Below are 16,559 nucleotides of genomic sequence, written 5' to 3'. Positions count from 1 at the left end.
GTCATTAGCTTCGTGGTAGTTTTCGCTCCGGGATGACTCATCTGATGAACCGCGCGTAGTAGTTGTTGACGAAACGGTTTCGTGACATACGGACGAATGATGCCGGTGGGGCAATCGCAGTACAAAGCCATGCTGCTGCCAGGTATTGGAACTCGTTGAAGGACCAGGTCCGTCCTTGTTTTCCCGCTGAGGATGTCGGCGAGCTCGGGATCTCGGGTCTGGTCTTCGGCCAATTTCTCGTAGTCGATGGATGTTGATGACTGGATGGGTTCGATTCGGGACAGCAAGTCGGCAGTGACGTTTTCCTGGCCTTCAACATGTCGGATGTCGGTGGTGAACTGGCCAATAAAGTCAAGGTGCCGTGCTTGTCTAGGAGAGGCTTTATCCAGCGACTGGCGGAAAGCATAAACCAGAGGTTTATGATCCGTGTAAATATGGAAAGAACGTCCTTCCAACTGATGACGAAAATACCGGACGGCCAAGTAAACAGCTGCTAGTTCGCGATCGTACGTGGAATAACGGCGCTGTGCGTTGTCGAACTTTCGGGAGAAGAAACCGAGCGGCTGCATCTGCCCGTCGATGACCTGATGTAAGGCGGCGCCGGCAGCGAAATCGGAAGCATCACACCACAGTGATAGTTCGGCGGATGGTACAGGGTGTACCAGCATGGTAGCCTGTGCAAGTCGCCGTTTGCAGTCCTCAAAGGCCGTGTCGGTAGCTGGGGTCCACGTCAGCGATGACTTATCTCGCCGTTTGTTGCCGGGAATCATCTCCAGGAGCGGTCCTTGTGCTCGCAGCGCGTGGGGGATGAAGCGCCTGTAGAAGTTGATCATCGCCAAAAATCGCTTAAGCTCCATGACAGTGTTTGGCTTCGGGAACTGACGTATGGTGTCGACTTTCTCTTCCAGTGGTAGGATGCCTTCAGACGTAACACGGTGTCCCAGGAAGGAGATCTCAGGCTGGGCAAACTCGCACTTCGCAAGGTTGATGGTCAAACCGTGCTGCGTGAGGCGAGCAAATAGCAGTCGCAGGTGTTCGCGATGTTCTTCTGGTGTCTTCGAGGCCACTATAATGTCGTCGATATAGGGAAACACAAAGTTTAAGCCGCGTAGCACATCGTGGATTAGCCGTTGGAACGTCTGCGCCGCATTGCGTAATCCGAAGGGCATCGTCACGTACTCGAATAGGCCGAAAGGAGTGATGATCGCTGTTTTCGGAATGTCCTCTGGATGGATGGAGATCTGGTGGTAGGCTTTCTGTAGATCCACCTTTGAGAAAACGGTTTTTCCTCCCAGTTGCATCGTGAAGTCTTGTAGATAAGGCAATGGATACCGGTCAGGGGTGGTACGCGCGTTGAGGGACCGATAATCACCGCACGGACGCCAGGAACCATCAGCCTTTTTAACCATATGCAGCGGGCTGGCCCAACTGCTACTGGACGGTCTGCAAATTCCTAGCTGCACGAGGGAGTCGAATTCTGCTTTGGCTGCTTGGTACTTGTCGGGTGGAAGACGACGCGAACGGGCGAAAGTTGGAGGACCCGTTGTTTCGATACGATGTACCACCTCGGATTGCATCCTCACACCCGGTGAGTTTGTGATGAGTGTAGGAAACTCGTTCAGCAGGTCGGCCATCGGTGAATTTGCGTCGCACACTTTGACGGCGGTTTGTCGAGTGGTATCCGGAAGTCCTGGCACACGTAGGTTGGTTTGGGCATCCACCAAACAGCGCTGTCGAAGGTCTACTAGAAGATGGTAATGGCGAAGAAAGTCCGCTCCAATGATAGCAGAGCTTACGTCCGCGATAATAAAATTCCACACAAACTAAAATCAAGGGCGGCGTAAACTAAAATCAAGTGTACGGAGGGACTCACCAAATACCATGATCGGAGTACCGTTGGCTGCAAACAGTCGCATGGTGGACGGCGTCGGGGGGGTGTAGTTGGCTGGCTTCGGTAACACGGAGACATCGGCACCAGTATCGATCAGGTAACGCTGGTTGGTTCGTCGGTCGATCACCATCAACCGACTGCTCACAGGTGAGATGGTAGCCACCTGCGATCCGATATCTCCAGCGTGTCCTCAGGCTGAAGATGACGGCTGGCCGACGCGCTGGCTGACAGGGGCTGGAAACGAACAGGGCTGGCGGCAGGTCCGGGCGGCTGTTCCGTAACGTCGATGGTAGTAGCACTCTCCTTCAGATGGTTCTGTACCGACACGAGATGACACTGGTGGACGTGGGCGCGGTCGACTTTGGCGTTGTTCACGGTTACGACACTCTGTGATGAAGTCGTTGAGTTGCTGTGTGAGTTCGTCCACCTGGCGCGAAATGCGTTGCTCGAAATCGTTGGGTGTGGTGCGCACCCCGGCTACGGCATGGTGCACACTGGCGTTGTTGGATGCGGACAGGCACTCCACCATCGTATCGGCGACGGCAGCTTTCTCAGTTACACTTCCGGGTGCAGCAACGACGGCCGATTGCACATGTGGCGGAAGCTTGTTGATCCAAAGGTCGGTGAGGAGCGTACTGGCCAACGTGTCGCTGGAGGCTCGGTGCATTTCAGCTAGCAGCTGGGATGGCTTGCGGTCCCCTAAGTCCATGCCGTATAGAAGACGATGGAGGCGGCTACGCTGGGATTCCCCGAAATGCTGGAGGATGTTCCGCTTGATGTAATTGTACCGTTCCGTCGCAGGTACATTCTCGATTATCGGCTGGATCTCATTATACACTCGAAGAGGAATTTGAGCCATCAATACGTGGTAGCGCTTATGGTCCATTTTGGCGGTGATTCCGGTCGCGGCGAACCAATGCTCCAGTGCACAAAAGTACGCAGGCAAATTGTGCAGGTCCATTTCGGGTACACTCAGTCGAACGGCCTGTGTTGCTTCCACTCGAGGATCACTTGCCGTTTCTGCTGCTGTCATGGCATTTGTTGCTTGGGACGTGCCAGTTCTCTCCGTGTTCACCGGAGGTGCATCGTGCGTTGCCGCTTGGGGAGCGGGTTGACGTTCTGGACTATGTTGCATCATCTTTTATTCGCTTGCGAGCACGTGGTTTCACGAGAAGCGAGAACAAAAGAAGTGACGTGGTAGTCGGGAGTTGGGCTTACTTCAGCGAGACAAAAATGGCGGCTGTCAATGGCGTCGAACGTGCAAAATGGCGGCTGTCAACGGCTTTACAAGGAGCGCTTTCTTTTGTCCGGGCTGGAACGATGGGATCGTTGCTCTTCCTTCTCTTTGGGGACGGCGATGTAACCCGCGGCTCGATCCTCTGTAGCGATGCGGGTTCACGATGCAAGGGAAACACGTCGGTGCGTATGGAGAACAATGCACTCGGGACGGGACACTCGCGACACTTCCCCGGTACCAAAATCCATGCGACTTTTCGCTAACGGATTGATTAAATGGCGCCCGATTAGACGATCCGATAGAAGCACTTTTCAGGCTTAACGGATTGAGCGAGATACACCGTCGCGGCGACACGATACATGTTGCATACATGTGTATTACATTTCAAGAGCCCCCCCTCGCTTTTTTTCGGATAGCAATGAGTTCAAACACGCTTACGAATCCGTCGGTTCAATATTTTTTTTATTTTCTACTTTCTTTTTCTAAGCACATTCTTTCATTCATACACACACCCTCCCCACTGGTATTTTTCGAAGTATTTTTTTTTCTTCTTGAAAAACAAAAAAACTAACGCACACAAGGAGACCCACGGGAGAGTGCGAAACGACAAAGAAGAGAAAACACACACACACACCTTCTCCTCCCCATGGTGTTTTTCGCAAGGTGATCCCGTAGGAGAACGCGAACGCAAAAACACACACACACACAAAACCACGCACGCATGCAGGCTAGCACACAAACACACACCTCACTCCTCCCCCCCCCTCGTGTTTCCCCCCCACCCCCTTTTGATTCCGTAGGAGATCGCGAAACAGCAAAAAACACACTCACAACCACGTACGCATGCAAGCACACATACACCTACCCCTCCCCTTCTCATGGTGTTTTTCACAAGGTGATCCCGTAGGATCTCGTTAAGCGAAGCGGCAAAAACACACACAGCCAGGCACGCAGGCATGCACACACATACACACACACACAGACGCGCGCGTGCACGCACGCACGAACGCACGAGGGAGCGTAAATGAAGAACGTATAGAACCTACGTTGCCGGTCTCCCCCTCCCGTGTTCTCGTTCTCCGACAAGGCTGAGGTGTGCACGTTTGTGCGTGTACCTTTGCCGTCCCTCCTCACCTTCCTCATCCGTTGACCGTTCGTTGTAAGCTGGAGGATGAGTTCAGCGCTGTTGAAGAAATGAAAGTTAAGAATAAGATTACTCACTCTTTTTTGGTATGCTTTGTGTGTTATCATAACTTACCTTATTGCAAACTAAATCCGGAATGAAGCTCCTCGTTTAGAATATTCCGCATTCGATCACATCCTCGGCGATGCTCGACGCCATCAGTGGATGAAAGCAGGAAAAGAAACAAAGAAAAGCATCAGTCACCATCAGCATCATCCTACTCTCACAATTTTACATCGGTTGATGATTCTTACCTTTTCAATTTCACCAAAACAAACAGCGATGGAACCAAATCCAGAACACCAAAATCACACACGATTTCTGGAGCAAACCGACACATCCTCCCCCTCCAATTGTTTGCCACAGACTGACGTGTGTGTGAGCAGCAATGTTCTTGAAGCGGTGAGCAACGGTAAAGCACACACAAGAAGAAGCGAGACGGCTATACGAGTAGCGACTTACGCCGCCGCACAGACAGCGCGCGTCATAATTTTATGCGCGAAAATCTTAAAATTCAAGTTATTCATGACAAATTGAATCGACATTTTCATACTTTGACGAACTTTTACGAAAGATATGTAAAAAGTTAATGTAGTGCAATTAAATTTAGTGCAATATCATTAGCAGAACATAACATTTTGATATTTGTTTGTAAATTCAGATCCTAAGAGCTACTACTTTTTTGAACAATAAGTGTAGAAACACAAATTTTGTCTGAGTCCAGAACAGCAACAGGGAAGATGTCGTACCCTGAGTGTGGAGATGTGTGTGTGTATGTGGTGAACGTTGCCGCGTCAAGCGTGCTGTAGGATACAATGCGTGTAGGAGGGGGTAAAATCGCTTGGCTCATTGAAAATACAGGCAAAGTTGGCGCGAAGAAAACGCAACACTACGGATTGTATGGAAAATGTTGCGCGTTCAATCCGATTGCCATGCGATTGTCCTGGGGGTTACGCACACGCGGACGTGTAGGGCACTCGCGACGATTATGCACACGCGGGCGTGTAGGGCACTCGCGACGATTATGCACACGCGGGCGTGTAGGGCACTCGCGACACTTATGTACACGCAGGCGTGAAGGGCACTCGCGACACTTTTATGCACGCGCGGAAACACGATCGAACACGGTTTTTGTCCTTGCGAAAAAAAAAGGCACGACACTCGGCGACGCTTGATACACACACTACACGTACCGATTTTACTCGCGGCGTTGACGGACCTGGGCGAACGGGAACCGCGTAGCGTGGAAAGGCGAAAGCGGGCCGATGATGAATCTGTCGATCGGGGAATCTCGGGAATCACGTCGGGGTCACCAGTTTTGGCTACCTCGTGGGTAGACCACTTTTTTATTTGGATTCCCAAGATGTCACAAAATACAATTTTTTACAATGTTTTTTATCACGGGTTACGCAGTTACGGTAGTACGTCCACTAGCGGATGAGAACGAAAAGAGAAGAGAACGCGTGGTGGGAACGACGGCTTTTTATAATCTTTTAACGGGAAATAGTTTAGTCTGGCTAAGTTGGTAACTATTGCTCGAATTAGGGTGCTCGAATAAGGTTGCTCGAATTAGGGTGCTTGAATTAGGGTGTTCGAATTAGAGTGCCCGATATTTTGAATTGACGGTTGACGTCAGCTCCGGACTGTGGTGAGGCTATAACGTGGTCGCCACAAGTTTAATTAAAAAAAGTCTAACCCCTCTCTCTCTCTTCTCTCACACAGGCCAATTATCAAAAGAGTACGACAGTACACGATGGCATACCAATACACACAACGCGCAATGGCAAACAACGGGAGCACACGGTGGAATACCAATACACAACAACAACACAAAATGAAATGGTACACAAGTGTGGGGGACAATATCACCTGCTCTTTTTTTGCCAAACGATCCACAGTCAAATAGGGCTTCTTTCACCCAGCTTTTGACAGCAAGTGCTCCCCCGCCCGTCATTATAAATATAAATTTGTGTTAGGGTCTGTCGTCATGTATTTAAAATAAGAGGTGGACGAATGCACGCGAATAAGTTAACATATATAAAACGTTTGATCACTATCCGATATGGAGGCGCGTCGGAGAGAGAATGATCCTTCGGGTATCACGTCATAAGCCCGAACCTAACGGCATCTCACGAGATGCGTGCACTCATCAGTTAGAGCCGTGATGCATACAGGTTGGCTCACTAACGCAAAATATTCACCATAACAATTTGGACTGTTTTTCCAAGGTGGAATGTAGAGGAGGTGTCTTCTTAGCGTTTGACATGTTGCCATTTTGAGATTCAGTTTGACAACAGTCGTCGATATTTGTTTGTTTTATAAAGGCAGCAGCTGCATTATAATGTGTAAAATGCCGATTTATGGAGTGTGGATGCAAAATACAATTTTTTAGTGCTAAACAAATGTTTAATAAACGAAAACAATTCATTTATCATATCCAAATACCAGCGACATTCGTCGCATTTGACAACTGCCGTCGATCCTGGTTTTGTGCTTTTTTCTAAAGCCTCGATGCCCAATTGTTCTACATATACCAGCAATATTCGTCGCATCTGCCATCGATCCTGGTTTTGTGCTTTTTTTCTAAAGCCTTGATGGCCTTATGTTCTGTATGACGACACCTCCTTTCTACCTAATTTGGTGTGGACCGAAAATTGCAGGCTAGTTTTTTGTGTGGTTTTGTATGGAGTGTTTACATGATTTCAGCCTCCAACTGTCAAACTCCTTACAAAAAACTAACTAGAATCGTGAAGGGCCCCAAATTTAGAAAACCGCGTATCTCCGAATCCGCGTAAGTCGAGAACCGTGAAACTGGGGAACAGACTATAATATAACAATAAAAAATATTTTTCTCCGCATTTGCAAGCAGTAGCAGATGTGAATTGGAAATTTATCGCCATTGACGTTGGTGATATGATGGTCGTAGCGATAGCGGCGTCTTTAATTGAGCTCATTCGTTAAAATTGGCTCAATATTCATACTCCTAAACCACTACTTCCTGGCAAGATACGTCTCACGTGTTAATACGTGTCATCAATGTTATCCACTAAATTCTTTCTTACTGCGGCCCTTTCCGGATAGTGAAGATCCGGCAAAAATATTTTAAACACCTGCTGAGAACGGCAAGACGCAGCGTTGAACGCGCCTTTGGCTTGTTGGAGGCAAAATGACGTTTCCTTAAGTAAGAACTCCAGATAACTCCGGAACTCGTCTCATTAATTGTCAAAACAGCATGCCTGTTGTATAACAGGTGCTTAGATTTTAGAGAAAGCACGGAATTAACGTATAACACTAACCCACAATCCAACGCAAACAGCAAGAGGGCAAACAATCATTCATCTTTAGAGGATACAAATGTTCGAAATGTCCTCAAACATTATTTTTTGATCGAATAAATCAATAATGTTCGATGAAGTAAAAACATACATTGACAAGGCTTATCGTTATAAAAAAGACAATACAATTAAACCGTTTTTAGTTAGGGTGCTGATTGTCAATTTATTATTCGTAAAATGTAAAGGAAATTAAATGATACAGTATATATTTAGAAAATTCATAACAAGTTCTTTTTATTCATATCACAAATTCAATTTCAGTCACAATAATTAAATTATTGTAACTAGTAGTGTAACACTAATGTAACAACTGTCTACATGTTTATAACAATCGTTTCTTTGAATAAACAACACAGACTAACACGCTCAGCATGATACTGTGTTGTCTATTAAAGGAGATGATAGGTACCAACATGTAGACATTTGTGTTCTCAATTAAGCTTATTTTGTTTTTGATTTTCTCCCTTTGTGTTGCCTCGAGCAACAGAATTTTCTCAACTTGAAAGTCCGCGAATATTAAACGCAAAAAAGTTCTTTTAACACTTTATTTACACGAAGGGTTAAAAAAATACTCTCTCTTCCGGGACTTTAATACGCGAGAAAAGGGCGTTTCTTCAGCCGTCGTTCCTTTAAATACCCTTTCGCTGGTTCTCGCTCGGCGCTACGGTCGATGCCCTTTCCCTTCGGTGTTCTTCGGTTAATCTTCGTTTTAACTGTCGCAAATATGGCTGAGTCACGGCGAAATATTTCGCCCTACGATCATGGCATCCTCTCTACGAAGACAGCGCCCTCTATGTTCATCTGCTCAAACTAGCATCACGATGAACGGACCGTTGATGCTTGTCAACAGTCCCCCCAGTGTTTGTAAACAACACTTCATTTGTCCGATACGTCGATAACTGCTATTTTGACAGCTGGGCGCTCGAGCACTTTACCGGATGCTGTCTGCACGTGCACCCGCCGTACTTGACCGTCGTTTGATTCGATCACATTTACAATGCGTCCTTTCGGCCAGCATCCACGGGGAAGAGTCTCGTCGATTATTAGTGCGATGTCACCCTCTGCGATCGGTTTCACCTGTGCGTGCCACTTTGTGCGTCGTGTTAAAGTTGGCAGGTAGCTGGCCAACCACTTTCGCCAGAATACGTCAGCGTATATTTGTGATGTTTTCCAAGTGTTCTTTAACATTTCGGGCGAGGGGTCCACTGTGGTGATCGGTTTGGCACCGGATGATGAGCCCACAAGAAAGTGATTTGGTGTCAAGGGAGCGTCTTCTTCGCGATCAACCGGAACATCAGTCAATGGGCGTGAATTTATGATATACTCAACTTCAATCAACCAACTGTTGAGTACGGCATCGGTCGGATACTTAGTGAACTGAATGTTCGTCAACGTACTTTTTATCGACCGAACGAGTCGCTCCCATGCTCCTCCGAAATGCGGAGCCGCTGGAGGGTTAAACGTCCACTTGGTGCTGGTAAGGCTAATCCCATCGACGATCTTATCAACATCTATTTCTTTTAGGGCTTCCTGAAGTTCGCGGCTCGCGCCTACAAAATTGGTTCCTCTATCGGATATGATTTCATTGGGTACGCCCCGGCGAGCTATAAAATTTCGCAGTACTAATATACAAGAGCTTGTTGATAATGTATGGGCCACTTCAATGTGCACTGCGCGTATCGTTAAACAGGTAAATAATACCCCCCATCTTTTTTCGCTTTTACGTCCATTTACCACGGTGAATGGGCCAAAATAGTCTATGCCGGTATGCGTAAACGGCCGGGCAAAGGGTGTGAGGCGACATTCGGGTAGATTTCCCATCATCGGTTCTCTGGGTCTAGCATCTTTTATACGGCAAAACTGACACCCGTTTCTTACTCGGTGACACGTTGCTCTCAACGCGGGTATATCGTAGATTTGACGTACTTCATTCATTATAGTGAGGTGGTTCATATGGCGGTACTTTCTATGATATCGATTGACGATCAAGTCGGTAATGTAGTTGCCTTTAGGAAGGATGATAGGGCGTTTCGTCTCTTCGCTGATAAAGGCGCAAGCGTCGATTCTACCTCTCACTCTCAAAATTCCTTGTTGATCCATGTAAGGGCTTCTTTTGTACAATTTACTCGCGGGGGATAAGCGAGGCTTAATATCGGGGTGGTCTCTGCAGTGTAGAAGTATTTTATATTCGTCGTGGAAAGCTTGTTGCTGTACTTCGCGTATTATGCTTAACTCGGACAGTTGCAGCTCTCCCATAGTTAGTGCTCCCACTTCGCGTCTTGCTTTATCTGCCTTCGATATTCTGCAATTGTTGATGAAACGCCAAACGTATCCAACCGAGCGTTGTAACCTTAACCATCTTGAAAAACGATCTAGTTTAAAAACAGGTTCTCGTACTATATGAGCGCATATTGTTTTTCGTAGCTCTTCATTTGTCGCTAGACCGTCTACATTTTCTTTTGGCCATTCTGATTCTGGTCGACTTAGGAATTGGGGTCCACTGAACCACTCGCTGGTCGTGAGATGTCGGCTTAACTTCGACCATTTGGTACCCTCGTCGGCGACGTTGCTTTTGGTAGAAATCCAGTGCCATTCATTTACCTCTGTGTTTTCTAATATCTCACCAATCCTGTGTGCTACGAATGTACTGTACCTTCGATGATCGGAATTGATCCATAAAATTACATCTTTAGAGTCGCACCAAAAGAAACGCTGTACGACTTTTTCACGGTGTGCATTGGTTATACTCTTAGCCAGTCTAGTACCCAAGACGGCTGCTTGAAGCTCGAGTCGTGGGACTGACAAGTACTTCAAAGGTGCCACACGGGTTTTCCCGCCGATGAGTGCTATCTCGACATCCTCCTCGTTTGAAATTCGAAAGTAGGCCACAGCGGCAAAACCATCTTTTCCAGCGTCTACAAATACATGAAGCTGAAGTTTAGAGGTCTCTAGTGATAATGACTTTCGGTAGCATCGAGGAATGGTTATTGTTTCTAGATGCGGGAGACATGATAGCCATTCATTCCATTTTTCTTTAAGCTAGTACGGGATTGGCTCATCCCATCCAGTACCGCTTCTCCAGACCTCCTGGAGCAGAACCTTCAGGTACAATAATAGTCCTGCAATGAGGCCTAAGGGATCGAAAATCCTCATTAACACCTGTAGGACTTGACGTTTCGTCGGGACTATAATCCCTTGCAGAAGCTCGGAGTTTAGCATAGGCGATCGGAAGCAGAATGAATCGGTTTGTATGTCCCACCACATACCTAATATTTTCTGTGTCGCAGATACTTCGTTCATGTTGAGCTCCTTTTGAGTAGATGTGCTTCCTGTGGCATAATTGAAAACCTCTGGAGAGTTAGACAGCCAGTTATGGAGGAGGAAGCCACCTTCGCCATGTATTTTGGTTACTTCATATGGTAAGGTTTTCGCTTTCGTTACCGTCTCTGTACTAATGAGCATATCGTCTACGTAGTGGTCTCTCTTTATACATTCGACTGCACGAGGATGCGATGTGGCATATTTGTCTGCGTTGAGGTTTTTCACAAACTGCGCACTGCTGGGAGAGCAGGCCGCTCCAAACGTCATTCTTTGCATGACATATTCATCAGGTTCAGTTTGCTCTCTATTCCAACGCCATAGGAATCTCTGACTGTGCTGGTCGTCTTCCTTTACCAAGACCTGGTGGAACATCTCTCTTATATCAGCGGCCACTGCCACTCGATATTCTCGGAATCTTTGAAGTACTGATGTAAGGGAGGACAGAAGATCTGGACCTGTTAGCAGCATCGAATTCAGAGAGACCCCATGAAATTTGGCGGCGGCGTCCCAAACCAACCTCACCTTCCCCGGCTTGTTAGGGTTGACCACAGGAAAGATAGGAAGATACCACGTTTTGGGACCGATCGCTTGTTTCTCTTCTAGTGACAGCTTTCGTGCATAACCTTTTTCTAAATATTCTGTGATTTTTTCATTCAAGGTCGTTCGTTCCTTCTAGTCCGAGCTCCTTTAGTAAGCGGTGTTCCATCAAGGTGACGGACGACCCCTCATCGAGTAGAGCTACCGTATTCAACGTTCGTTTCGGCCCGTGTAGTACAACAGGAATATAGCGCAACAACACTTCGTCAGCACTTCCTGTAGAATGGGAAAGATTAGACTCATACCTGGTACCGTTTTGCCCTTCCGGTGAGGGTGGTGAGTGTAGCAGAGGATGATGTCTCTTCGTGCAGCCGTTCTTGTTGCAGGGCCTCGTGATTCGGCAGGTAGTCCGGTGCCGTCTCAAGCATATGCTGCACAGATGTTCACCCTTTACAAGCTTCCATCGGTCGTTGGGAGTCAGCTGCAGGAAGGCCTCGCAATACTCTAGTTGATTGCATCGATGATCACATGCACATTTCTCTGGTTCGTGTTGAGCAGTCCGCTCAGTCGGGATGTGCACGTTGATGTTCCTCGCCCTCCGTCTATCGTCTGTTTTCGCCGCTGATGGGGAAGCTATAAGCGCAGCTTCTTTAGCACTTTTCATCCAGGTTCCGAAATCGGATAAGCTGGCTAGAGGTTTACCCAAACGCTGCATTCCCCAAAAGAATGCGATAATGGGGGGGAGCCGTCCGACAAGTTCCTCTAGCAATGGACCATCGTATCGGTTTTCTAAGCCTCCGGTCCGCACTGCCGCACTGATCTCCTCTACCATCAGAGCATAGCTCACAAGGGTGTCCAACTTTTCCATCCGCGGCACCGGTGCATTTTTTATTTGGTCCAGCAGAGTATTGACGATCAGTTCCGGTCGTCCGTAACTGCTGCGTAAGGTGTCTAGAACTTCCTCCAGGTTTTCGGCCTTACGAAGGCGTAGTTGCACAGCCTTCAGCGCCTGACCCTTCAACGCCTGCTGGAGTCGAATGATGTTCTCGCCGTCTGTGAATCCACAAAGGCGGGTGGTTTCCTCATACGCTGAGATGAACATGTCCCATTCCTCCGGATTGCCAGAAAAGGGTGGCAACTTGGATGCACCCGTATGCCTCGCCGAGGCTTGGCTTTGGGACAGCTCTTGGCTGGTCTCAGCGGAACGTCCAAAGACGGTTGAACTTGGTGGTGGAACGCCATAAGAGGGGCGCGGGTCCATGGCGGAAACCACCATTTTCTGCTCCAGTCTTTCCAACCGATCCACTAGTCGATCCATAACGTTGGTGGATGCCCTCATCATAGCGACGGTGCAAAGGGCGCATTTCCAGGATACGGTCGATGCCGCCTCGTCCTCGGAGAGACAGGAGATGTGGCACCATCTACCACAAGGAATGCACAGTATCTTGTTTCCTGCGTCCGTCTTCTCGCAAGCGTAGCAACGCGTTCTGACCTGCGGGGTCTGAGGAGACTCACTGCTTTTCTCCATACGTGCCTTCATTTGGTCGAAAAGCAGGCTGATTTCCTGCATCATATCCCTCTGATGCGTGGGCGTGGAGCTCCCCGGGTTATCACCGCTGGGGAATGACGTGGTTGGCAAGCCTGTCTCCTTCTGGCTGGATCTTGCGGCGCATTTCGGACAGAACCACTCGCGACTTCTAACCGAATCGTCCGCACCAACACACTTGGGATGATAGGCTTCACGACACTCGTCACAAAGCACGCAATCTTCTTCGCCTGGCGCGGCGCAGATTACGCATATAATATCGTTGGGCGCCATTTCACAAAACTTCACTTGCACGGTTCTTAATGTTCTGACTTGCCTCAAGAACTTTCCGGCACGCTAACGAAGCACTGAAATGGCACTTGCACTCGAGTATTTTTTTAAAATGTTGCCTCGAGCAACAGAATTTTCTCAACTTGAAAGTCCGCGAATATTAAACGCAAAAAAGTTCTTTTAACACTTTATTTACACGAAGGGTTAAAAAAATACTCTCTCTTCCGGGACTTTAATACGCGAGAAAAGGGCGTTTCTTCAGCCGTCGTTCCTTTAAATACCCTTTCGCTGGTTCTCGCTCGGCGCTACGGTCGATGCCCTTTCCCTTCGGTGTTCTTCGGTTAATCTTCGTTTTAACTGTCGCAAATATGGCTGAGTCACGGCGAAATATTTCGCCCTACGATCATGGCATCCTCTCTACGAAGACAGCGCCCTCTATGTTCATCTGCTCAAACTAGCATCACGATGAACGGACCGTTGATGCTTGTCAACACTTTGTTTTTTTACTTCGCTAGGTTTTTATAACTTGGTAAACGAATTCCAAGATCTCCTCAATTGCATCCAACTGATCATTTATATCTGGCAATGCATCAAGAAGTGTTACAACACTCATCATTATGCGGTGATTAGAGCATTTCTGTTGCTTTTGTTTTAGCAGTTCGTAGCGCTCCTTCTCTACACTAATGATGTCCTGCACCACTCGATCGTCCTGTTGCCGCTTTCCTTTGTATTCAGTTCCATTTGTATGAGGATGATAAAGAGAAATAGCACATCATAGCATAAAATAACATAGTAGAAAAAAGAAATACTACCTTGTCATGATGACTCGAGATTCCCAGTTCTGGGTCAAGACGCAAGCATGTCCTTGAGGAAGCTCATCTGTTCGTAAAACTTCCATCCGAAATGCTTGTATCCTGATCCAGATGGCTTATTTATTTCTGCCAGTTACGCACGTATCGTATACCAAATCCACGCCACCGACTCGCTGTGGCACCAATCCACGGCACCGACGCCTCACAAAACACTTGGGACGGTTGTCAGTTACCACCCTACCCGCAAATTTCCGTTAAATGCCTTCTAATCGCCTTGTAATCGCCGGCGAATTGAAGGCGATTAGCAGTGCATTTAGCAGTAATAAAATGCCTTTGAAATACTTCCATGAAATATTTTGTTCTGAATTTTTCATGAAATTTCATAAAACATTTCATTTGAATTTCAAATACCCCGGTGCAAAAAGTCAGGCAGTGTAATCTGTCATTCTCAAGGTTTGTTGAAATGTTAACGAAAGTTTGCAAAAACAAAACGAGCGAAAGAGGAGGAGGAGATGTAGCTTTATCCATTGCTCTGTTTTTTCATTATCTCTAGCCGGGTCTTTCTTCCACCGTGAGGAATTCTCCGAATGCAACGTGTTTCGAGATGTATTGTGTGGTGTGTCGCTGTTCATTGTTCTCAGTTCTCGCCTGCGAATTTGTGTGGTCTTGTCAAGTACATGCCATGGGTTAATGTGCTTAGATTTGCTCATGGATTGGTGCTGTACAACAGATTCTATTTTATTTCATCGGACGAACGGCGGCTAAGGGAACTGAACCTAGGACTTTTATTGATCAATGTCCGTAAGTATTACATTGCTCTATTTGTGTCTTGCGATGGTGCAACGCAAAACCCGAAACAAGTAACCTACATTGAAGTGATTAGATGTTTCATTAATGTGTTTATTTTTAGGTGGTGCCACAGGAATGGCGTTTTGTGTCGTTGAAACCCATGGTCCAAAAGGCCATGGAGAGTTGAGTGCAGTTCCAAGTTCGTGGGTGCAGGGAACCAGTTCAGGAAAGACATACCTACTTTGGCCAAATCAAAACATACGCGACATTTCAACATTATTATGTGATGCTGAAAGTGTTCCTTCTAAGGGATGGTCCAGGCAGCAGTGTATTATGAAGCGAAATAACATTCAGAATTACGCTGATGCTACTAAAATAATGGCAGAAATGTCCGGAGATTCATCGAGCGATTATGAAGCGGCTGCCATTAAGCAAAAAAAATGTTCCATCTTATAAAGATATGTTTTCCCAAAAAGCATTAGAAAACATAAATCAAACTATTGAAGATAGTGTGATAGAATCAAATGAATGCAAAGAATCAGAATATTTAGACATGCTTGGTGATGTTACACCCCGCACGACAAAATCGAGCAGTTTTGTAGCTCGGATTTTCGATCGCTTTCCGCCAAAAGCGATCGAAAAAGCGAGCAGAAATGTCAGAGAAAACGCTTGGATTCCGATCGAAGAAATATATCAATCCAAAAATTTCAGCGCTGAAAATTTCGAAATATTTCATTTATAAATTTGCAACAATTTTGAATGCGAAATATTTCACAGCCATGCGCTGTGAAATATGTTTGTAGTTTGAGTTTGAGAAGTTTTCGATCGCTTTGCGCAGCGGGACATACTGAAGAGGAATGGTTAATGCACCAAGAAGGAATAGAAGAAAATTGCCAACGTTGCAAAACGTTTAGAGAAGAGGAAAAATGGGCTCTACAGCAGTTGTTGGAAGGCCAACAGAAAATGTTTAAAAGATTAGGAGTTATTGAACGCCAGCTGGATGTAATTTTGAATAGCCATAACAAGCACCAAACTACTACAGCGAACAGAGCATTTCAAACAATAAGCAATGTAGAAGACTTAGACTGCTTCAACATTAAGCTAGTTAATGAAGAATATTTTGAGGAAGTCGTAACAAATTTGATTTTATTGGTCAGTGACATCGACCCTGAAAGTAGAATTTTGAGTACACTCGACTTAATTTTTGATAAAGAATTCTTAACTACATGCAGCTGGACTGGAGTAAGCAAGAGTTGTTCCAAAATTCCAATAATAGCTTACAAAAATGTTCAAAAACTTTTTCAAAGAGTAGGAAGCACACAGAACGTAGTAGTTTCAGATGAGAGTGTGGCTCAGTTTTTTATGAAAAAATTGAAACATGCTAAACAAAGATTCCTTAATTTTCAGGGTATAAGAAAACCAACGTCGCATAAAAAGACAAAAAATACTTTATAGATGAAAATGATAACATTTGTTAAACACTTGATTACATTGTAGCCATCTAATTGAATTCGGAATTGATTGAAATTAAAAGTGTGTTGAATAGTAAAAAATCACATAGAATTTATTAATATCTACTAATGACATTGTAAATATGTGTAGATTAATATTATTTCTTAAGGGTATGGATTAAAGGGA

At 46.3% G+C, this 16,559-nt stretch overlaps 1 protein-coding gene across 1 annotated transcript in view; it reads right to left on the bottom strand.

Moving 5' to 3' along the window:
• Positions 1 to 1,810: 1,810 nt before the first annotated feature.
• LOC120961209 (uncharacterized) overlaps positions 1,811 to 16,559 on the bottom strand; it is a 176,853-nt gene continuing 162,104 nt past the window's right edge. Inside the window, exon 3 of the mRNA XM_049608460.1 lies at positions 1,811 to 3,989. Coding sequence (XP_049464417.1) covers positions 2,082 to 3,029 — 948 coding nt within the window. The 5' untranslated portion in view covers positions 3,030 to 3,989 and the 3' untranslated portion in view covers positions 1,811 to 2,081. The remainder of the gene's footprint in view (positions 3,990 to 16,559) is intronic.

Source organism: Anopheles coluzzii, chromosome 3 (genome assembly GCF_943734685.1).
Source record: "Anopheles coluzzii chromosome 3, AcolN3, whole genome shotgun sequence".
Taxonomy (NCBI): domain Eukaryota; kingdom Metazoa; phylum Arthropoda; class Insecta; order Diptera; family Culicidae; genus Anopheles; species Anopheles coluzzii.
This window is presented reverse-complemented; position numbering and strand designations above follow the sequence as displayed.